General features: G+C 43.9%; 1 protein-coding gene across 1 annotated transcript in view; it reads right to left on the reverse strand.

The window, feature by feature from the left end:
* ZCCHC8 (zinc finger CCHC-type containing 8) overlaps positions 1-25,282 on the reverse strand; it is a 107,228-nt gene that overhangs the window by 75,631 nt on the left and 6,315 nt on the right. Inside the window, exons 2-6 of the mRNA XM_040347271.1 lie at positions 6,759-6,795; positions 5,951-6,019; positions 1,445-1,550; positions 1,284-1,337; positions 775-878 (exon numbers count right to left, since the gene is read on the reverse strand). Of these exons, the coding sequence (XP_040203205.1) occupies positions 775-878; positions 1,284-1,337; positions 1,445-1,550; positions 5,951-6,019; positions 6,759-6,795 (370 nt within the window). The remainder of the gene's footprint in view (positions 1-774; positions 879-1,283; positions 1,338-1,444; positions 1,551-5,950; positions 6,020-6,758; positions 6,796-25,282) is intronic.

Consider the following 25,282-nt stretch of genomic DNA (forward strand, 5'->3'; position numbering starts at 1 on the left):
ACCCCCAAAACCCAGCAGTACCAACCCACTGAAGCTGGAGGGACTGTACTTATCCGTCCGAGCGAGGACTCGCTGACGCATTCCTGACAGAACTACAACCGCAATGGAGGTATCTGTCGGCCCGGTCCACTGTGAGTGAGACAACACCACAGCCCAGTCATATGTGGAACTCGGAGCAAAGCTCACCGGCCACCCCAGGAGTCATGGGGTATGGCGTGGCAGACCCAGCCTCTTTGCAAAGGTGTGCCCACGCTTGCTGGTCAGACTGAGTAGACTAAAAGGATCTATATTATCCAGCCTGTCTCTCAGCCGACAGTTGAAAGAATATTCAAGAAAAAGTCAAATAAAATTTCTCCTCAGGGCGCTGGGCCTAAAGGGAGCCATACGTCCTCTTTGCTAGACAGAACGAAAACTGAGGTTGCAATTCTGCAGTGAGGAGGGTTATGTCTGGAGAGACCGCCCCCTGGGCGGGGGCCGTTCATCTCTGTTAATGTAACATGTATTTAATTATCCAACATGTTTCTGCCTAGTCCTCTCCTGTAAACAGGGAACATAACCCACTTGTCAAGATTTAAGGAGCTGTGTCTGTCCATAGACGATAAGAGAAAAGAGAAAACAGATCAGTTGCTACCTCAATCAAAATGCCATCTTAGATTTGCCACATGTAACAGGTTTACATTTTATTGCCGTTCTAGATTTTTAAACAAAGCATCCAATACAATAATAAGAGAATTACCCATGAGTGGGTGTAAATGAAGCTTCATATTAGGATACTTTGGTATTTCCCATCCATCGGTCAACTGGGGATTTTCATTTAGGAGCGGCTGCCCAAGCTTGTCAATACAAAATTTGGTAACGTATAGGACACTTCCAACAACCTGTCAGAAAAAAAGTATTTTTAAAGTCAAACAATTTTACAGAGCGTTACCATTTAAAGTGGAATTAAACCCATCAATTTAGCAGATTCCCAAAGCAGTCACTTACAAGGTCTGCCATAAATGATAAATATCAGTTGCTTGTGATCTTAACTGAACTGTCATGCCAATAAATGGCTCATAAAATCTGGTCATATGTGAAACACCATGGCAGCTACAGATCAAACAGAGGCCAAGAGGTTAGCTTCCCTGACTATTAAGGGTAGGAGGGTTTAGTACTGTTGGGCATGTGGATTGCCACATATTAGAAAAATCCAATTTAGAAGTTTGCTGGTCTTTACACACAAATATTTGCATCCAGCTGATCTTTTACATTAGGGAATTTTTTTTTTAATATAATATACAAACACTGAATGCATCTTCATTGGAACCCCCATCTTCCTTCAACGAAAAACTTGATGGCTAGAAGGAAAAAAAAAGGGGAAAAAAAAAAAAAACACGATATGAAAACTACAATCTCTCATTAAGATAAAGGTTGTCATTGTGAATTTAATTACGAGATAAGTTACCTGAGGACTAATATTAAACGTTGTTTTTTCAGGGTTCGCCCTCTTCTGTTCTTCATATTTTTGATGCAGGCCTGAAACAAAATCCTCAATTTCTTGACGGAACTGCCTATGAGAAAAAAAAAAAAAAAGTTACCGTTAAAAACCTTTTCTTGGAGTACATCAAAAAGGACAGATGGTATTATGATACGGTTATGCTGCCAACTTTAGATAACTAGACACAGAGAAAAAAAAAAAAAAAAAAACACAAATCACAGGAAAAACTGCAAGAAGAATACAAAACTCTACGAGCTGAAGAAATGGCAACAAGAAAAATAACCTGTCAGGACTAAGGGATTGTCCTGCATGGGTTAAAACAAATTCCTTCAATACAGAAAGCACCAAACTGAGGTCCCACAGAGTCCCAACCACTGAAATATGCATGACCCCTTGTACAAAGGCTTACACCAAGAAATGCAAGGCAATGGGTCTCTGAAAGACCCAAGTGTTAAAATAAAAAAAGACCCTTGACTGTACTCAGGGTCAGACCCTGGTCGACTCAAGAGTGGTTAAAATGCCAGGCTGCAGTCCACAACATAGTTACGAGGATGAAGTTGCCAAGCCCCACATTAGGCAAAAGTACTAAGGTAATACTCCTTCAGCAGGGTAAAAATTACAAAATAAGAAAAATAAAAAGATTGGACTTCAGGTCCAACCGGGAGGATCCATGATTTGCCCACCAACAAGTTTATGATGCCAGAGTCCCACAATCTTCTGGGCCAGGCTGGGGATATCAGAACCACAGATATGCTTTCCTCTTACCTCATCTGCTTCAAAGGATTTAGAAGCTGAAATGGAACTGGTTCCACAGCATCACAAGAGCATGCACCGCAAACGCTTGGGGATCCTTGGTCCTAGATATGACACTGTACAACTTACCAACGGACCTGAGAAAATCTGAACGCCAACTTTCCACGCTAGGAACGTTTTGGAGATCCAATTCTTCCCAAGCAGCCCACTTTTAGTGCCTCCCTTACAAATTATGTATGCCACCGACATGCATTGTTCAACTGAACCCTAACAGTGAGGCCCCCCCAACTTCACCAGCCAATGCAGAAGGGCAAGACAAATGGACCTCAAAGGATATTGACTGGCAAGGACCTCTCCTGCAGTAACCAACTACACTGAATTGATAGATTGTGTCCGCTAAGAAACCTCTTAAAAAAGTTTTGAATTACACTCAACCCCCCCCCCCCCCCGACCATTCTCCTTGGTCCAGCATCCGACGACTTAAGTAGTCCATTTGCCAGTTTCCTACACCCGGAATGTATACGGCCGATAGAGCCGGCACGCTGCGCTCTGCCCACCGCAAGATGTGAGTGACCTCCAATGCTGCAGTTGAGCTTCTTGTTCCTCCTTGATGGTTGACATACACCACCGCCGTGGCGTTGTCCGACTGGATCCTGACTGGGCATCCCTGCAGTCTCTGATCATGTGGAGAGGCACCACCTGATCGCCCGAAGTTCCAGCACATTGATCGGCAGGCAGGATTCTTCCTGCGTCCAGCAACCTTGCGTCGACTGTACACCCCAAACTACCCCCCCAACCAGTCAGGCTGGCGTTCATCGTGATCACAGTCCAGTGAAAAAGGAAGGAACAACTTCCCGGCCTAAAGGGCCAGAGACCTCCATCACCAGGTCAGAAATCATTTGACTAGGCAGCTCATCCGGATTTGACAATACAGAGATGACGGAGATTTGTCCCATCTTGACAGGATCTCCTTTTGCAAGGTGTGGAATTGAGCATACGGTACCGAGGACTCGCATGCAAAAGCGTAGCGACGACCAACTGCAGGATGCCAAGATCTTCACCGCAGCCTGAAGAGAGTCTACAGTTTGAAGGGAGAAAAAAGCTTGCCGCCGAGTTGTCCAAAATCAATCCCAGGTACTCCAGGCGTTGAGTCGGCACCAATACTGACTTCTGGAGATTTAGTACCCAACCAAACTCCCGAAGAGTCTGACTGGCAATCGCCACATCCTCCAATTCTGAGGCGGAATCTGCTCTCAGGAGGAGTTCGCCCAGATAGCCCATGATTGCAATCCCTCATTGCCTCAGTAAGGCTAGAATTGGAGCAAGCACCTTGGTGCCGATGCCAAAAGGGAGCGCTACAAATTGGTAGTGATCGTCCGACTGCAAACCGCAGAAACTTCTGATGCCCGACACATATGGGGACATGCAAGTATGCGTCCTTGATGTCCAAGAATGCCAGAAAATCCCCCGGATGGAGTGCAGCGACCACAGAGCGAACTGATCCCATCCAGAACCTCTGTAATTTTACAAAGGTGTTGAGGGCCTTGAGATCCAGGATTGGACGGACACCGTCCTTCTTTGGGACTACAAACAGATTGGAGTAAAATCCCTGAAACCATCACCCCGTGCATCAGCAGGTCCTGCATTGCCCCAAACAGAGCGTCCCGACGGGCCGGAAGAAGATGAAGGTTTGAAGGAAAGAATCTTTTTGATGGACAAGAAAAACTTGTACCCCGATGAAACCATTTTGCAGACCCACCGGTCAAAAAGAGAGGCCCACCGAGCTGCATACTCTTGAAGGCAACCCCCAACCCGAGAGTCAGGCGGGGGCAAACCTTCATGCTGTCGCAGATTTGTTCGCAGGCTTGTTGCTCTACCAACTCGTGGTGCAAAAATTTGACAACACAATGCTGACCCCACTACCGTGAACATGGGCCACCGCCTCGGCCCTCCTGTCTGCAGGGACCTTAAAAAGCAGGGGTCCCCGCTACCGAAATCGTTGTTACCTTGTTTTAACCTGGATACCGGGGGTTCACAATTGAGGGAGATGTCCATTTTTTGAGAAAAACTCTCCTCAAAAGGAGCGACGGTGATGTGTTTGGGACTAAAAAGGCCCGCTGCGGTCCTTCCCATTACCATGGACACTTGCCTGTCCTGGGCACCCACGATGTCGGCACCCGAAGCCAATCTGTCCCTCGGGTGGAGGCGCCACCATCTTCGGTAAGGGAGTCAGGAAGTGATCACTTTCTGGTTCCCTACAGCATATGCGCAAGTCATGCTGTGCGATCCCACTGGTCCCTGTCTTCTGGGACGTGTCACCCAGAACACAGCCGGAGGAGGCCCCGGACGTGGCGTAGGTCACCGCGGCAAACCTATGCCCGGAAGTGGGAGCAAATACCTGGATTACACAGGTATCTGCTCCCCTCCCCCCTAAGCCATGCCGTTAGATGCGGTTTAGCATTGTCCTGCTAAAGTAGGCAAGGCATTCCCTGAAACTGTATATTGATGGGAGCATATGCTACTCTAACACCTGGATATATCTTTCAGAATTGCTAGTGTCTTTGCAGATGTGCAAGCTGCCCATTCCATACACACTAATGCACCCCCATACCATCAGAGATGCAGGCTTCTAAGGACACACTCCTTTTTAGTCTGGAGTACACAGTGCTCATAGTTGCCGAAAACTAGGTAATTTTTTTTTATTGCTAGAACAGAACAGTTTTCCACTTTGCAACAGGCCATTTAAATTAATTTTGGCCCAGAGAAGACGGCAGGGTTTCTTTATCATGTTCAAATATAGCTTCTTTGCATGATAGAACTTTTCAATTCCTGACTTACAATTTTCGATGGCACAGCAACAGTGTTCACAGACAGCAAATTTTTGGAGAATTTGCAAGTCTATGCAGTGATGTCCATCACAGAATCACAACTTTTTAATGCAGTGCTGCCTGAGGGCTCAAAGATTAGACATCCAATATTACATTTTGGCCTTGTCCCATGTGGAGACTTCTCCAGATTCTCAGAATCCTTTGACATGATGTACTGTATATGATTTATTGCAAGTCTTTGCAATTATACACCGGAGATACATTATTCTGAAAATTGTTCAACAATTTTTAGATGCATACAAGAAAGAGTCACCGCTCAGCCATGAATAAGCACTGATCTTGTGCGAAACGTCGGCTGTTCCCCTGTTCCTGTTTTTATGATTTGGTGATGTATTTGCTGTTTATTTGAATAAAAGACAACCTGGACGTTTTTTTTGGAGTGCGGCTATCCATCTTTCATCTAATTTTTAGATGCAGTTTTTCACAAATTGGTGAACCTCTGCCCATTTTTACTTCTGAGTCACCGAAAATCCAAGTTGCTCTTTTTTTAACCCAATCTTACTGTTCTGTTGCCAGTTAACCTAATTAGTTGCAAAATGTTCTTCCAGCTCTTCACTATTTGTATTGCTTACTTTACCAGATTTTTGTATCCCTGTCCCAACTGCTGCCATCAAATGTAAAAAAAAAAAATCCTAATTTGTTCATTAAAATTAGTACGTTTTCTCAGTTTAAACATTTGATCGGTTGATAGGTGAATAAAATATGGATGAGATTTGTAAATTGCATTTGGTTTATGTGTATTTTACAGTCTAATTTTTTGGAATTGGGGTTGTACATGTAATAAAAACACAGTCTATAGCTTGCCTTTAATCAAATTAAAAAAGCCACTTACTTTGAAATAGCATGATTCATGAAAAGAATCTGTAACATTGGTCCATCAAACTTGTCCTCAAATAAGCCACTAAAAACAAGAAACACAGCAACAATTACAGAGGATAGCAAGGTGAGCCATCTATAAATACAGCAAGTCTACCAAAGATTTAGTTTCCAAAAATTATGCAACATAGCTTTAGGAAAAACTGATACTTTATTTTTGCAGAAAGAGGTAGGGTTTATTTTGTTATCAAAGCTAGCTTTTTTACTATAAATTCATAAATTTGGATGCAAACTGCATAGGTTTGTGTATCACTGCCCAAGTGCGCGCATATGCTTGTTCTCACAGGTAAATATGAAATAGACATTATATATGCTTAGATCCAGACAGAAAGCAAGCAGAAGGCGTTTTACCTCAATGCTTGCTGGCCACTGGTGCCCAACCCGCGGAGCCCTCAGATGTGGCCCGCAACTTTCTGCTCTGGGATAGTGGGTCGGGAAGCCCAGATCAAAGGTTCCCGACCCACCAAAGAGCATCAGTGTTGCAAATGGAGCCAGCTGTAGAAGAAGAAAGTGGCTGTAAAGCAGAGCTGCATAAGCCAATGTTCCCTGAACAGTGCTGGCTCCTGTCACAGGCAAAGTGATACCAAATGCCTGGGACAGCAACAGCCATCAATACTTGAAAGCCTTATTAAAAAGGTTATTACAAAAAAAAAAAAAAAAAAAAAAAAAAAATTAATTTTGCCGCCAATGAACAGATTTAATACATTACAACAAAAAAAAAAAACGGAACAAGCAAAACACTGTACATACAGAAATATGCATACCTTGGCCACGAAAACATTTTTCTCTTGAGCTCTTGATGTGCAAGTAATGTTAGGGGAAATAAGAACTTTTTTTACAACAGCAACTCAATGTAAAATACATTACAATGCAGTACAAGGAGCATACTTCTATACCAGTCAATGTGACATTTGCTTCAGGTTACCCTTCTAGTGCGGTTTAACCACTTAAGCCCCGGACCAATATGCAGCTAAATGCCCAGAGGTGTTTTTACAATTTGGCACTGTGCTGCTTTAACTGGTAATTGCGCGGTCATGAACTGTTGTACCGAAACAAAAAATTTGCATGCTTTTCTTCCCACAAATAGAGCTTTCTTTTGGTGGTATTTGATCACCTCTGCGGTTTTTATTTTGTGTGCTATAAACAAAAACAGAGCGACAATTTTGAAAAAAAAGCAATATTTTTTTTTACTTTTTTCTATAATAAATATCCCCCAAAAATATATATAAAACATTTTTTTCCATAGTTTAGGCCTATACGTATTCTTCTACATCTAAAAAAAAAAAAAAACCACACACACACACACACACACACACACACACAATAAGCTTTTATCGGTTGGTTTGCGCAATTTATAGCGTTTACAAAATAGGGGGTAGTTTTATTGCATTTTTATAAATTAAAAAAAAAATTTTTTACTACTAATGGCGGCGATCAGCAATTTTTTTGGTGACTGACATTATGGTGGACACTGACGATTTTGACACATTTTTGGGACCATTGTCATTTTCACAGCAAAAAATGCATTTAAATTGCATGGTTTATTGTCAAAATGACAGTTGCAGTTTGGGAGTTAACCACAGGGGGCGCTGAAGGAGTTATGTTTCACCTAGTGTGTGTGTTTACAACTGTAGGGGGGTGTGGCTGTAGGTCTGACATCATCGATTGTGTCTCCCTATAAAAGGGATGACACGATCGATGACGGAGCCACAGTGAAGAACGGGGAAGCCGTATTTACATACGGCTCTCCCCGTTCCTCAGCTCTGGGGAGCGATCGCGAGGAGGTGGCTAGAAACGAATGGTCCCCGATTGGACACCCGTCTAGGCAGGGACGTACGGGCACGTCCTTCTGCCTGTCCGTGCCATTCTGTTGACGTATATTTACATGCGGCGGTCATTAAGTGGTTAAATTACAGGGACTGATTTACCTGCAGTGAAATGTCTGGTGGATAACAATGAATATGCAACACAAACCCAAATGCAACCATCACCTATGCTTATAATTTATCCTAAGGCTTCTATGGATGTGTGACTACCTACATTATAGTAAACCAGTTGCAAACCTGGTCAAACTTTATATTTAAATTGTTTTTATTCTTTTCTCATAGAAAAAATCTTTACAAACTTTTTAAAAAATCAACATCTCACATATAATTCATAGATTCTTCATACATAAAAACACACTTTAACATATACATACATACATAAAAATATTTGTGTGGGTACACGGCTAGATCCATCCTTGTAATCCTAAATTTATTATGGGGCTTGTATTATATCTTAGCACCTTTTTATTTCCTATTCTACCTCTCCTGTTATTGACAGACCTCCTAGGGATAAAGAAATCATCTACCCGAGATATACACACACCTTAGTTTACACTCCCATCTATCATAATAAGAGGGGGGGAAGGGAGGGAGAGAGGGAAGGGAGGGAAGAGAAGAAGAAAGGAGAAAAAAAAAAAAAAAAAAAAAGGGGGGGGGGGGGGAGAGGGAAGAGGGAGTGTAAGGTGGGGGGAGGTTGGGGGGGAAAGATACGGGGACGAGTAGGACCATCTAGGTGTTTTCATGCTTTCAAACTTTAAATGAAATAAAAAATAGGATTTTTTTGTACTCACCGTAAAAGTCTTTTCTCTGTCCTCCATGGACAGACACAGCCTTCTCAAGTCTTGACATATGGGTTATGTTCCTGTTCATATGAGAGGACTAGGCAGAACATGTTAGATATTTAAATACATGTTACTTTGAGAGTTGAACCGCCCTGCCCAGGGGGCAGTCCCTCCGGACATAACCCTCGTCCCTGCAGCCTCAGTTCGTAACAAGCAGTACAAACCTAAAAAGGAGTGGTGGGTGTGGTGTCCGTCCAAGGACGACAGAGAAAAGGATTTTTCGGTGAGTACAAAAAAAAAATCCTATTTTCTCTTATTGTCCATGGACGGACACAGCCTTCTCAAGTCTTGACAAGTGGGACGTCCCCAAGCAGTGTCAAAAAAACGAGGGGTGTCCTCTCTAAATGGGAAGAGGAGCTCGGCTCTACCTTCACCGACACCCAGAGGGAGAGGATTCTCCACTTTGCTCAGAAATCCTCCATAGCTACTAGAGTTCAGGAGACATGTTATAAAATCACGACCAGATGGTACAGAGTGCACGCTGCCCTGCATCGTTTTTTCCTGCAGGTTTCCAACCTGTGTTGGCGCTGCGGTGGGGACGATGCTGCACATCTTTTGGGCCTGTCCCAAGCTCTCCCCTTTCTGGCTCGAGGTGACCCGTATGATTGAACACTCAACTGGTGCTTCCTTGGGGGGAACCCAGTGGCCTGTCTGCTTCATCTATCGGAGTGACCTGTCAAATATATGGCCTCTCTCAATATCCAGCTCTTGAACGCTGCCAAGGCGTGCATTACCCTCTTTTGGAGATCGGAGAATCCCCCGGCTAAGTCCCTGTGGTATGCAAAAGTTAATGAACTCAGAAATATGGAAGATATCACTGCCACCCTGCATAATAGGGAGGAGGCCTTTCGGGAGACCTGGAAGACCATGGACTCACTTTACGTATACGGACGCTTACCTCTAGGAGGTGGCACAGTCTGTCTGAACGTGGTGGGCGTTTCCCGTCTCCCGGTCGAAGTGTTCTGTTCTATCCTGCTGCCATTTCTCTTCTGTTCCTCCCCTCACCCTTTGTTTCCCCTTAGGCCCTTGTCCCTTTCTTTTCCCCTGTCTCTCCTCCCCGCCTCTTGTCCAAACATGGGCGGTTTGTCCGATGCTGAGCATATCCTGTTGCGCATTACTCTCTCGGATGCCCCGTGTTTGGAGTTTGTACCCTCTCCGCCAATGGGTTGCTTTGCTTCCCATGCAGCCATAAAAATAAAAATATTTAATTATCGTTTGTGTATAATTTTACGCACTGCAGTTAGCTCTAGGTCATATGTATCATGGTTGGGATGCTTATACAGCTGTGCACTCTGCCATTATTTAGGCCCTGAGCCCTTGACCGTTTGCCTTCTTGCTGTGCTAGGCCGGCCTATCTACATCTGTTCCCTCTCTGTTGTAATCATTTTTCTTTTTGACCATATGTATTCATGCCATCTGTTCTTTGCAATGTATACCTGCCATTTGTGGCGATTGTCAACTGTATTTTGTTCAATAAAAGTTTGAATTTAAAAAAAAAAAAAAAAAAAAAAAAAAAAAAGGGTGGGAACGGTATCCGTAAAAAACAAAACTTCACGTAGCGCAACCTCTCCAGGATGTTCCGGCCGAGGACGGAAGTACAATGTCCTCATTAAGGCCAAAACCACCTTCGGAAGAAAGGAAGGTTGCGGGCGCAACACCGCCTTATCCTTATGAAGGACCAAGTATGGCGACTTGCAAGACGAGGTCGCCAATTCAGAGACACGTCTGACAGACGCAACGGCCACTAAAAAGGCCACCTTCTGAGATAGTGTCAAGAGAAATCTCTGATGTTTTCAAGGGAGGTTTCTGAAGAACCGAGAGCACCAGATTCAAATCCCGAGGAAGAGGTGATTTAATAGGGGGGGGGGGGGGGGGGGGGGGAGTACATGACGAACCCCCTGCACAAAATGTACTTACCAGAGAATGAGCCGCCAAAGGCTGCTGAAAGAACACAGCCAAGGCTGAAATATGTCCTTTAATGGTGCTTAAGGCAAATTTTTTAAACTACTCCTCACTGTAAAAACAGCAGGACCCTGGAAACCAAAAATGTTCGTGGACGCCACCCCATCTCTTCGCACCTAGAGATGTAGGCCTTCCAGGTGCGATGGTAGATCTTCCTGGAAGACTTCCGTGCCCTCAATATAGTTGAGATGACCGAGTCTGAAAGACCTCAGTCCCTTAGTACCCGGCTTACAACAGCCATGCCGTTAAAGCCAGCGACTGTAAAGCAGGATGAAGTATGAGACCTTGAGATAGAAGGTCCTCCCGTGTTGGCAGCCACCACCAGGCGCACAAGAAATGCGTACCAATCAGGAGCTATCAGAATCATCGGTATCCCTTCGGCCTCCACTCTGCAAAGCAGCCGAGGAAGCAACTTCAATGGGGGAAAAGGCATAAATTAGCCGATACTGACCCCATGGGGCCACCAACGCATCCGACGTGTCTGCCCAGGGATCTTTGGACCTAATCACGAGCCTCGACACTTTGCAGTTTAGGCGAGAGGCCGGGAGATCCACGTCTGGTGTACTCCACCTCTGACAAAGGAGTTGAAACACCTCCGGATGCAATGACCATTCTCCTTGGTCCAGCTGAGGAGAACTGAAAAAAAACTGGAGAATTGTGCCGTGGGCCGTTCAGGAAGCCAGCACTAGAGGCCAAAACAAACTCCAAAATGGCCGCCAGACGCCTCAGAAAAAAGGGCGCAACCACAAGAAAATGGCCGCCTGCAACAACAACCTGCGCCACAGCAAGATGACCGCCAATGGTAAAATACAATGGAAAGCAGCAGGCACACTAAAAATGGCGTTGGCACTGACAAAATGGCGCCTGAGCACCACGATATGGACGCGAAGGCCGAGGCATGGACTTCCCAGAGGCAAAGCACCCCCCACAGAAAAACGGGCCCAGACACCCCACCACTGGGACCCGGAGTGCCCCCACAGGTACGCCCCGGTCGCAGCGAGCCCCGCTAGAGCAGAAGGGGGAAATATGACATAGCAGGGAAAGGGAGGACAGGAGAACCCCCTATCCCAGGAATGGGCAGCTGTTTCCACCTGCAGGGGCAGGAGGAACCGTACTTACCCGTCAATGCAAGGATCTGCTGGTGCGACCCTGACAGACATACAACTGAGTTGGAGTAGCTGTCGGGCCCTGTCCACCGAGACAGCAAGCAGCCCAGTCATATGTGGACCCTGGAGCAAAAGCTCACCGGCCGACCCGGTGGGGCATGTCGTGGCCAACCCAGCGTGTAGCTAAGGACTGCTCACGCTCGCTGGCCGGACTGGAGAGACTACAAGGACGTATATAATCCAGCCTGTCACCCAGCCGACAGTTTATAGAAGAATCGCAAAAAAAAAAAATTTCTTCAGGACTCTGGGCCCAAAGGGAGCCACGTCCTCTGCTAGGCAGGAAAAAAAAATCAAAAACGAGCTGCTGACTGCAGGGCGGAGGGTTATGTCTAGAGGGACCGCCCCCTGGGCGGGGCTGTTCAACTGTTTAAAGTAACATTTAAATATCTAACATTTTCTGCCTAGTGCTCTCCTGTGAACAGAAACATAACTCATATGTCAATACTTGAGAAGGCCGTGTGCGTCCATGGACGATAAGAGAAAAATAGTTGTCTACAACATAGACCTGCACAATCATTAAAAAATAGTGATCTCGATTCAACCCCCCCCTGACATCTCCAATGCAGAGTTTCCCGATTCTGTCTCAAGTGGAGAGACTTGGGGATCTTTCACACATGCGGACCATATGTCCGCTTTTTCATCCATCCGTTTACAGATGAAAAAGGGACATAAATTGATCCCTATGATATTCCATCATCCATGATTTTTTCAGCTGCTGCATATTTGGAAAGGGCAAGGACTTAAACGCAAAAAACGGTGCCATTTTTTTTTTTTATTCAATATACTTCAATGGAGAATCTGCAGAAAAACGTGTAATGCATTTTTGCGGCAATTTGTGTTTTGTTATCTGCCCAACAAATTGGGCAAAAAAATAAATAAAATGCAAATTACAGCAACATTTTTTTTTTTTAAGGCCATTAACCGATCAAAACAATCGGCCAACTAATTGATTATGAAAATAATCGTTCGTTGCAGCCCTAATCACATAACAAAAATGTATATATAAAGTGTTGCACGTAAATATATATCGTTCAGCGAGTCCAGGTGTCACTATAATAGTTCATTAACAGCAGACATATGGAAAAAAGTATCTTGGTTGCCACAATCACCAGCAGGTTCCTCCACCTTGTGAATAGTGGATGTGCTCTAACCAGTGTTGATCACCTATTACAAGGGGGGGAGGGGATCAAGAGGCGCTCATATATACTGTCACAAGAGATGTTTACATTCCTTGTGACAGCAATAACAGTGATAAAAATAAAAAGTAAAATGACAGTGTATACATTTTTTTATTTTTAAATGTACAAAATATCGGTATCTTATCAGCACCAAGAAATGATGTTAGTCGATCCCTAATTTCTATGGATTATAAATTAGGTGATTGGAAGACAGGGCAGGAGTCGCTTTAACTGACAATTGTGCGGTCGTGCAACACTGTACCCAAACAAAATTTGTGTCCTTTTTACCCACAAATGGGGCTCACTTTTGGTGGTATTTGATCACCACTGCGGTTTTTTTTTTTGCGCTCTAAACAAAAGAGCGAAATTTGAAAAAAATAATAATTTTGCTTTAATATCCCACATTTTTTTTTTTTTTTTTTTTTTTAAAAACCCATTTTTTCTCTCATCAGTTTAGGTCGATATGTATTCTACATATTTTTGTGAGAAAAAAAACCGCAGTAAGCGTAGATTTGTTGTCCACAAGCTGCATTCTCGGGTTCCCCTGTGGGACAGGAGAGCTGAGAGAATAGCTGAAGGCGGCGGCGACGTCCCCTCCCACTGCTTGTAAAAGCAGTCTAGCGGCCAAAAGCTGCTAGGATTGCTTTTACATGAAAGCCGACCACCAGCTAAATAAAATGATACAAAGATGATGCCTGCAGGTTTCGGCATTATTCCGGTATAACACTCAATGTCCAGCGACATACCAGTACGTTGCTGGTCATTGTTGGGTGTGTGTGTGTGGTTTTTTTTATGCTGCCTGTGGGCTGAACAGATTCCTCCATTCATGTTAATTGATGTGGATTAAGAAATCTCTGGCAGAAAAAAAAGGTGTGGTATGCCCACCATTAGAATACTGCCCTGCATCCACCCACTAATGATGACAAAAAGACAAAAGGAGGTAGCCCTTGGACTTTGAATGAGGTGAAAGGTTTAGCCAATGTTCACAGCGAACATAGACAAAATCAATTTATAATTTTCTAAGTGTTATGTAAAAGAGCGGCAACAACAATGATTGTGAGTTACCCGGCATTATAGCCAAATGTACACAGCACAGATGAAAGTAAATGTATAAAGATTACAAAATGTTATACATCAATGAGCAACAATAAAACTTGAAAGTTGCTGGGCCAGTGGATACACATAAAATAAGGAAATAAAATGTACATGCATATAAACAGGGAAATATGTAGACATAATGCAGACAATAATACCCAGCATGTACAGGCATTAAACAAGCATCAATAAAGCCCTACTAGTTTCACGAGACCCTGCTCGCTTCTTCAGGGGCAGATGCATGAATGTTGCATCAATAGGCTGAAATTAATTGCCAAATACTGGATATCAGGATGGCGGCTGTGTAGTGCATCCAGCTCGGGAGCTGAGGAGACGGAGCAAACAAAAGCCAGGGGAACATCCGTAGGATCAGCATGGTCTGGATGGGGGTATTTCTCACTGCAGTCTCCACTAAGCCCCTTATATTCATGTCTAGAAAAAATCAGTTTGTTCTTAGAGATGTGACCGCTCTATCCAACCATCAAGTTGTGAAACAAAGTTCCAGCCGTGCTGAACGTCCAGATATGCCCACAAGGGCCCGAAGGCTACGCCCCCAGCATCGTGTACGGGCGGTGATGTATAGGCGTCAGCAAGACGTCCACCGCCAAAGGGGGTGCGCAACAATTGTTGCCGACGCTCTGTTACACAACACTTTGAAAATAATAGATTTTTGTCTCATTGTTCGCTGTGAACATTGGCTAAACCTCTCTCACCTCATTCAAAGTCCCAGGGCTACCCCTTTTGTCTGTGTGTACTACTAGGGATGGAGGTGTCAGAGGGGTCACACACCAGACCTTTATTTTCTTTTTATCACTTCTAATGATGGGCATACATACATGTTTTTTTTTTTCTTTTTCGTTTTTTTGCACAGTAATAGGTACTCTTTATGGAGAGATCGGGGGTCTATACATGTTCAAAACGTCAAGATCTACATTTTTGAATACTTTCTTTTTTTAAACTGGTGCCTTTAAGAGTGACGTCATGGCGTCCACGGCAACTCATGTAGCCAGAGGCCACAAACCTGCAAGGAAGGCCAGGTGAAGATGGAAGTCCTCCGCGGTGACAGCGCAACTCTGGAGGACTTAAGTTTTAACCACTTTGAACCGGTAAACAATATGGATGGGATAGGTATTCCTCAATTAAAAATTGGGGAGAAGATGGAGTATCTGGGCATCGTGGTAACACGTAACCCAGAACAATTTATAAATAATAATCTAGCGCCACTTCTGGGTAAATTTAAACGTAAAGCGGATATATGGGGACATTTGCCACTATCGGTGGCCGGCCGTAGCAATCTTATTAAAATGATATGGATGCCACAATTGCTTTATATACTCCACAACTCCCCAGTATGGATTGACAATCTATGGTTTAAAAAGATAGAGACCCTCTTTAGGACCCTAATTTGGAAAAAGGGAAAAGCAAGGATTAGTCTCCGAACGTTGCAATTACCAACAAACAGAGGAGGGCTAGCGATTCCACACCCTTATTGCTACTTTCTGGCGGCGCAGTTGCAGCATATGGGGGGGTGTAGCATAGAGGGGGGAGGAAACGCAAGCGGGAAAATGATATTAAGAGGGTCTCCTCATAGATCTGTGATAGAGACTTTAGAGGCCAACTCTTTTGCGGTGAAAAACCCAACAGTAAAGATGATGGTAAGAATATGGCAAGCAGGAAAACTAGCTTTGGGCTATATAGGACTTACAGAATACTCCCCATTATGGGAAAATAATAATTTAAAAGAAATACTGGCTATGGGAAAATTAAAAGAATGGGAGAAACGTGGGATAACCAGAGTGGCACAACTGTATACAGGTTGTACATTAAAACTCTTCTCAGAGCAAAGTAGTGAATATAGCATTCCAAACTCCATGTTTTTTACCTATTTGCAGGTCAGACATGCATTACAAGCCCAATTTAAAGTACAGCCGGTAAGATGGCAAAAGCTCACGCACCTCCAAAGATTAATTAAGACGGGGGTTCTGAAAGGTCTTATTTCAGAACTGTATGAACGGATCAGTGATCAATTAATAGGAAGAGAGAAGCTGAGCAGGAAAAAACAGAGGTGGGAGGAGGATATTGGACCTATAACTAGTGACCAATGGGATAGGATACTGGAACTGGGGACAGTGGTCTCATTAGCCCCGTCACAACGGGTCTCTCATTTATATCTCCTCCACAGGGTCTATTATACCCCCAAGAAACTATATGGATTTGGATGGAAGTCTGATGATAAATGTCCCAGATGTCAAAACACAGGGGACCTCATCCATATGATGTGGAAATGCCCAAAACTGCATAGATATTGGGTTAAGATTCTGGACATCATAAATGCAACCTTTGGAATCACTCTGGAACTTGAAGCCAGAATTTGCCTATTAGGATGCATTGAGGAGAGAATGGGGCAGAGGGATATATTAGAAGCAGTGATAAGATGCCTGTTCCAGGCGAGGAAATTAATAGCACTAAAATGGCAAGCACAAAATCCACCCACAGTAGAGGAATGGTTCAACGTAATGAACATCACAGTTGGGAAGGAAAGGGGAACATGGATTAGACGCGGTAACCTTAAAAAGTTTAATGCCATATGGGAGCACTGGTTAAGTAAACTAGGCTGCTCACTTTAATTTAAGGAAAGATGGGGAAAGAATAACCTAAGGGAAAGAACAGAACTAAAAACGTGTATGCACTTTAAAAGGAGGATAGGAGGGAGGGAGGGGAGGGGTGGGAATGCGATAGATGGATATTTTTAGCTTTTGCAACTAATTTTTTGTATGCACATAAAACGCACTGAGTATAAAATATGGATTTGTATTTTTCTGTTGTATTTGGATGAAAACAATAAAAAATATTGGAATTAAAAAAAAGTTTTAACCACTTTAAAACAAGGCTTTTTTTTTACATTTGTTGTTCACAAGTAAAAATAAATCAGTTTTTTTTTTTGCTAGAAAATTACTTAGAACCCCAAGCATGTTTTTTTTTTTGTTTTTTATAGCAGAGACCCTAGAGAATAAAAATGGCGGATGTTATATCAGTATATTTGTTCAGCAGTGTTTCAAACGCAATTTGTGGGAAAAATACACTTTAACTGGACTGCCCCGTGTACTTTTACCAGCAGGGAAGCCCGGCTGCACAAAATCACATGCCTGTTTGATTCTCATGCACCGTCCCCGAAGTGAGCAAATTAGTTTCAGAACCGATCAATGTGCAGCTCCAGGCCAAAAATGTATGGCCTGAACCTGCTGATCAGTTGACAAATGGCAGAATGTCCTGTGCAATGTTAACACATGCACAGGAAATGATGCAATCTCCTCTCCTGGAGCCCTTTTCGGCTCCAGTGTGATAGGCGAGGGCATAAGACAGTGAGTACAAGCACTACACAAAGGTAAGCATATTTCATCCCTTAATCGCCCCCCCTCCCCGTTACCCCTTTTACTCTGTCAGTGTCACCAAGTACAGTGTACTGATTATTGTATTGGTGTCACTAATGAGTCCAAATAGGGGTGCAACGGATCAAAAAAACTCACGGATCGGATCAGGAGTCACGGATCGGATCATTTTCGGATCAGCAAAAAAAAAAAAAAAAAAAGGGTCCGTTTTCATTGGTCCAAAAGAAATATATATATATATATATATATATATATATATATATATATATATATATATATATATATATATATATATATACATACATACATATATACATACATATATATATATATATATATATATATATATATATATATACATACATACATACATATACACATATATACATACACACATACACACACACACACACACATACATATATATATGTATATATATATATATATTTTGCTGTAAAAACATCAAGATAGTACCTTTAACAAGTCCCAAACAGCCTCACCTGCTTCCTCTTTATAATCCAACCCTGAATTTGCTCTCCCCCCCCCCCCCCTCCTCTCACACCAGTGCTTCACTGTCTCCAAGTCTGCTTGCCAGAGCCCTGTGCACAGCGTGACACGCCTCCCCGGGGAGGCGGGGAGGCGTGTCACGCTGGGCTCTGGCAAGCAGACTGGGTGGAGCAAGATGCTCCGGAGCTAGGCCGAAGCCGGGGACTTTCCTAGGCCTAGGCTCCGGAGCGCTCCGCGGATCGCGGAGTGTGCCGATCCGAACGGGGTGGCCCGTTCGGATCACGAATCGGTGACGATCCGTTGCACCCCTAAGTCCAAATAGCATAGGCAGCAGTCCCAGATAGGTTCAGGATACTTGCCATGTATTCCCTGCCGCCCAGAGCATGATGGGGCAGTGACTTCACAAAGGGCAGAATCTCTGGATGACCATGTCTATAAAAGAACCGGCAGAGAGAAGATTGGAGGAAGAACCAACAGAGGCAGACTACAGCAGATACAAGAACCAAAGGAAGAACTGGCAGCGGAAGAAGAGCGCAGCGAGGAAGACATCAGCGCGGCCAGAAGATGAAGACATCACCAGACGGAGAAGAGATGCTGGAGCTGCTTTAATAAGAGGACTTTGTCGAAAACCTGTGTGCTGGTTTTATTTTTGTACCTTACCCATAAGCACCCGCCCATGCTGAGGGCATATGACCTGGTTTGCCCCCCCCCCCGGACCATACCAGGCCACATGCCCTCAGCATGGGGGGGGTGCACAGAGCCCCACCTTCCCAAAATCCCCCCCGCGCTGAAGGCACGTGGCCTGGCATAGTCCAGGAGGGGGGCATGTTCGCTCGGCCCCCCACTTTCTTGACCTGCCAGGCTGTGTGCTCGGATAAGGGTCTGGTATGGCTTTTTTGGGGGGACCCTACGCAGTTTCTTATTTCACATTTTGGCGTGGGGTTCCCCTTTAAAAAATCCTCAGAGCACAAGTCGCATGCCAAAGTCAGATCAGTTAAGAAGATGATCCAACTTAAATGATATTTAATGGGCTGAAGCAGTGGTGTATTAAGGTTTTGTGCTGCCCTTGGCCAGACTAAACTCGTGCCCCCCTCCCCAATTTAGAGTTGAAAATATGTTTATTGGAAATTTTGACATATCAAACAGAAAAAGGATAATAAACATTAGAAGGCACAGTCCGCATACAGTCACAATAATGATTGGAGGGAAGAGTCAGCCAAGTGGCTATCGCCTACAACTAGACTCTCACCAATAAGCATAACAATAGACATGGCAACAACTGTATATAAAATGAACCAATAATAAAGGAAATTATGCGTGACCACTAAGGTCTCTTTTTAGTGGAGCTGCGACTGTAAACTACGGTATTGATACAAAAAGAAAAAAAAAGGGGGGGAGGGGAAAAGAGAAAAAAAAAAAAAACGAAAAAAGGAAGAGAAGAGGAACAAGAGTGTAGAGAAAGTTGAAATGAGAAGAGAGAAGGAGAGAGAAAGAGGAGAGAGGGGGGAGGCGAAAGAGACAGGTAAGAGGGGATTTGAAGGGGGAAGTGTGGGCTGCCGACAGGGCAATCTAGAGGGAGGGTGAGGGAGGGTGTATCTACGGTGGAAGATCCCGCATTGGGGCCCCAACCCGTCCCGGGGTATAAAACATTACACCAACGATCATGTTGCGGGAGACAACATGCTCAACAACGTATCAGACGAAGAGAAGTGGAGCCAGGTGAGCCACAGCTGTTTATATTTCTTGTAGGTATCATTGTCCAGAGCTAACATCGCCTCCATTCTCATAGTGTCATTCATAATCGAGACCCAATGTGACAAGGGAGGAGTGGTGGTCAACTTCCAGTAGGAAGGTGCCCCTCCCCAATTTAAATAGGGCCCATCCCTTCCAGTCAAGACCACACCCCTTTTAAGAACCACCCTTTCAACTTGATAGGGAGGATGACAGAGGGATGCCACATCTTAATTTGGGGTGAGAAGGGGGGGGATGTGTGCAGGCGGTGCTTTGGGTGGAGAGAGGACATGTGCAAGAGTGGGGGGGGGGGGGGGGTGAGCGAGAATCGGACCCCCCCCCCCCAGCACATACCTTCTCCCTTCCCAAAGCACATGTTCCCTTACCCCCACCACTCCATGTGTGTGCGCGCGCATCTGTTTTCTGCCTGCCACCCGCCCCCCACCTTCCCGCCAGGGCTGTGGAGTCGGAGTCGAGGAGTCGGGGGAAATTTTGGGTACCTGGAGTCGGAGTCGGCAAACAATGCACCGACTCCGACACTAAATTTAGATTGGAATAAAAAAAAAAAAAAAAGCAAGTTTAAATGTCCCAATTCACAAAAAGTTATAATTAATGACTTCTCTACTGTAAGAATAAAGACCAATGCATGCAGTGCCTCACGTAACCGCAAAACGTACACGTTAAGTGACCGCGAAGAAGCATGCTTTTCATGTGCTTCACTATATGGCACGCAACGCACAATTAGGAGCTGCAATACTTATACTTTCCATAGTGTTGTGTTCTGCTTTTACAGGGAACGCAGCATCCATGTGTAACCTAGCCTCTCACTGATAAGGGATTAAATAAATATGTTTTTTTGCAGGACTAGAGAGTGAGACACTTGTATAAGTGAAGGGAATGGAGGGCCAATAGTTCAAGACTGAAGCTGTAAACCATTGGAAAAACTGCTGTCATTTAGCTAAGGCTATAAAAACTTTAAACTCCGATTGTTAGCTTAAACTTTAAACATGACTATGGGATTCTCCTAGGAAAATCATGTTTTAGAATAAATGCCCCTTCCTTTGTCTTTGTCTTTTGCTTAAACTGTGCAATACAGTAGACTGTTGGCTTCCCAGCCAGTAGTCCTGTGGTAGGTTGCGTTTCTTTCCCTCAAGGAATGTATAAATACATTCGCATATTAATACAGAGGAGTCGGAGTCGAGGAGTCGGAAGTACATAAAACTGAGGAGTCGGAACATTTATCTACCGACTCCACAGCCCTGCTTCCCGGTTACCGTATCCCCCTGACTGCACACAGTAAACAGACCAGCAGCGCGGCTCTCAACAAAGTGGTGTTGCTCCTCCTGGGTGTGTACACAGAACATTGGAACCGAGGAGTGTGTGCGGCTGTCAGTGGGGAGAGAGAGGTTGGCTGCGGGAAAGCCGCTTGCGGGACCCTGGCTGACAGATGTCCCGGATGCCCCCGCTAGCACATCCCTGTCTGGTCAGTTACCAGAGCTTAGTGCCGTAACTCGTAGCACTGAGCTCTGGAATGCAGATAATTTGCATGGAAACAAATATTTTCTAATTTAAAACTACTCTATTCCTCAACATTGGCATTACGGAAAAGAAAGGGATGCGGTCATATTGGTCCACTGACTCCATTCATCATATGCCCGTGTTCGGATGCCATGGCCAGGTCTAGATACGAGCAAATATTGCTGTTGATGCACTTCAACAATGAACCATCATCCTCGGGGTGACCCTGAATATGATCAGCCTTGCTTACACCCCAACAAGCTGTATGCATAGATGAGTCCCCGATTAAGCTTTCTGGCTGCCTTGTTTGCAAACAGTTTATCCCCAGCAAGCGTGTCAGATATGGGGTCAAAATGTATAATCAGTATATGCTTTCATGCAAAAGCAATCCTATTGCTAAAAGTAATCCCTTTAAGCTAACTGGCTGAATTGCTACCTTTTCCTTTTCTCTTCCTTCTATTCAAACCCCCTCCCCTCTTCCCCTCCTCTTTCTTTCCTTTTCCTCTTTCCCACCTGAATTTTTGTGACAAAAGCAATCCTAGCAGCTATTTGGCCGCTAGACTGCTTTTACAAGCAGTGGGAGGGGATGTCACCGCCGCCTTCCGCGGTTCTCTCGGCTCTCCTGTCCCACAGGGGAACCCGAGAATGCAGCTTGTGGCCAAGCGTCCAATTTGTCCTCCGCAATAGTGTAGTCCCAATAAAAAAATAAAAATCACAAATCTATGCCCTATTTTGTAGACGCTATAACTTTTGTGCAAACCAATCAATACAGGCTTATTGTGTTTTTTTTACCAAAAATATGTAGAATACATATCGACCTAAACCAATGAAAACTTTTTTTTTTTAAATGTGGGATATTATAGCAAAAAGGAGATTGTTTTTGTTTCAAAAAATTGTCGCTCTTGTTTATAGCGCAAAAAATAAAAAATAAATAAAAAAACTGCAGGAGGTGATCAAATACCATCAAAAGAAAGCTCCATTGGTGAAAAAAAAAAAAAAAAAAAAAAAAGCTAAACTTTGTTTGGGTACAGCGTTGCACGACCGCACAATTGTCAGTTAAAGTGACTCTTGCCCGGTCTTCCAACTCCTTCCCCCCTTCAACCACCTAACTATAACCCATAGAAGTTAGGGATCGACCAACAGTGTTTTTGGTGTCAATACCGATATTTCCGCCACCTCTCCCGCCAATATTTTGTACATTAAATTTATTTTATTTTTTTAAATAAAGTGTATACACCTGTCATTTTACTTATTTTTATTTTTTTTTATCACAGTTATTGCTGTCACAAGGAACATAAACATCTTGTGACAGCAATAGGTACTCTCTATGGAGAGATCGGGGGGTCCATACGTGTGCAAAAGGTCAAGATCTGCGTTTTTGAATACTTAATTTTTTAAAACTGGTGCCTTTAAGATGCCAGTATTCCAGGAAATGTCATGACATTGCTTCCGGACTAGATCCAAACAAAGCATTGGCATTGATCAGGTCTTCGGACATGCTGGCTGGTTGCGAGCAACAGAAGGGGAGGGGGAATGTCCCCTCCCGCTGCTTGTAATAACAGCCGAGCGGCTGCTGAACCCCATTAGTTATTACAATAAAGCCGACCGTCCACTCTAAAGAACAGCATCACCCCGGTAAAACCCCTGGAAGCAATATTGGTCAGTTTTTTACTGATACTTCTAAAAAAAGTGAATACCGGCCGCACCAATAATCTGTTGATGCCTATAATAGAAATATTCCCCACTTTAACTCTTCTCTATTCTTTTCTGCTACTGACCACCTGCAACGCAAAATCTCACCCCTGCCCAACCTACTGTTGGCTTAAACCGGGTCACAAATCCGGTGATCCAAAAGGAGAAGTATAGCCCATGGCCATGATTCTCCATTAAGGGGTCATGCACACCAGAAGAAGAGATGTACTTTTGATCATGTTCCCACTGCATAGAGTAGACCATGCAAAATCCAGGTTATTCTATGGGCAAAGTTCACACCATTACAGGGTGCAAAAAAAAAGGGGGGGGGGCAGCAAGTTTTTTTTTTACACTGCAAACATGTGTAAACAAACAGAAACATACCACTGTAGCACAGCAAAAAAAAAAAAAAAAAACAGAAGTGACCCTAAAAAGAAAATGCAAACTTTTTTTTAATCACTTGGCGCCCGGAGGATGTCATAAGCAGCTACAGGCATCATTCAGATATTGCCGGTTTCAGCCAGCGATTCCATACAGCCGGCTGTTCGGCTGCTTGATCGTTCTTACGGGCAGCGGAAGGGGGCGCATCCCCTCCCACCGGTGTCTCTACCGACTCACCTGTGTGATCGGTGAGTGACAGGATCCGCCGGCCCCGGATGTTGATCATAGAGATTTCCAGCATGTTATGCATTAAAAAAAAAAAAAAACGGCACCCCATCACTCACTGTAAAGAGGTTCTGTTATGTCATATTCCTATTACAAGGGATGTTTACAATTCTTGTAATAAAAATGCTGAAAATATATTATAAGTGTCAAAATAAAATATATATTTTTTTTTAAAAGTGCCCCTGTCCTCGCATGCAGAAGCGAACGCATACGCAAAGTCCCGCCCACATATGAAAACTGTGTTCAAACCACACGTGAGGTGTCGCCGCGAACGTTAGAGCGAGAGCAATAATTCTAGCCCTAGACCTCTAACAAAAAATGTAACCAGTAAAAAAAAAACAAAGCGTCGCCTATGGGGATTTATAAGTACCGAAGTTTGGCGCCATTCCATGAGTGTGCAATTTTGAAGCGTTACATGTTAGGTATCTATTTACTCTGCGTAACTTCATCTTTCACATTATGCAAAAAAATTAGGCGAACTTTAATTTTTTTTTTTTTTTAATAGCATTAAACTTTCTTTCCCCCCCAAAAAATGCGTTTGGAAAATTGCTGCGCAAATACCGTACGAGATAAAAAGTTGCAATGTCCGCCATTGTATTCTCTAGGGTCTTTGTTAAAAAAAAAAAAAAAAAACACGTGTTTGGGGATTCTATCATTTTCTAGCAACAAAATAAAAATGATTTTTATATGTAGGAGCGAAGCGTCAGAATTGGCCTGGGCCTGAAGTAGATAAATGAAAACACCACCATCAGATGAAAGAAAAATAGGGTGGGAATATAGACGCTGTCCTGAAGGTTCCTGGAAATACTGTTACTGGTAAGTCTAACAGGAAGTCCCCCCCCCCCCCTCACCTTCCAGGACAGCTACTTGAGAGGATAAGCAAGATACTATACCTTAGGGAGGGACAACATCCTGAAGCACTTTCCTACCAAAGGAAATGTTCCTGGCTGGAAAGCATCTGAACTCTAATGTTTGACAAATGCATGAGAGGAGGACCAGATGGCAACTTTAGAAACTTCTTCCCATGATGCCCCCCCGTTTTTTCTGCCCATGATGTAGCCATGGATCTTGTCGAATGAGCCCTAATTCTAGGAGGACTACGACCTGACGCTTTGTAAGCTTCACAAATAGCTTCCCTAATCCATCTAGCTATAGAGCTTTTGGACACTTTGGATCCCTTTTTGGGGCCACTGGGCCTAACAGCTGGCAGGAACTCCTAAACAGGCTGGATTTCTCCAAGTACAGCAGCAGACATCTCTTTACGTCTAAAAAACAATCTTTCCTCTTGGGAGAGGAACAAAAACTAGGAAGGGCTACTTCCTGGGACCTATGAAAGTTAGAAGAAACTTTGGGCAAATAGAAAGGATCAGGTTTGATCACTACCTTGTCCTCTAAAATCCTCAGGAAGGGATCTTTACAGCAAAAGGACTGCAGATCAGAAATCCTTCTCCCTGACGCAATAGCCAAAAGGAAGGAAATCTTCAAGGAAATAAAATTTCAGGGAAGCTTCATGCAAAGGCTCAAACAAAGCCCTTGTTAGAGCATTAAGCACTAATGACAGATCCCAAGGAGGCACATGTTTGACAACTCTGGGAGCATGTCTAGATCTGGCTGGAAGGAACCTCCTGACTAAGGCTGGGTTCACACTACTACACTACTTTCATCCTACTTTGCTCTGCTACATTGGTCCTACATTTATCCTACATTGCTCCTACA

Source organism: Rana temporaria, chromosome 1 (genome assembly GCF_905171775.1).
Source record: "Rana temporaria chromosome 1, aRanTem1.1, whole genome shotgun sequence".
NCBI lineage: Eukaryota > Metazoa > Chordata > Amphibia > Anura > Ranidae > Rana > Rana temporaria.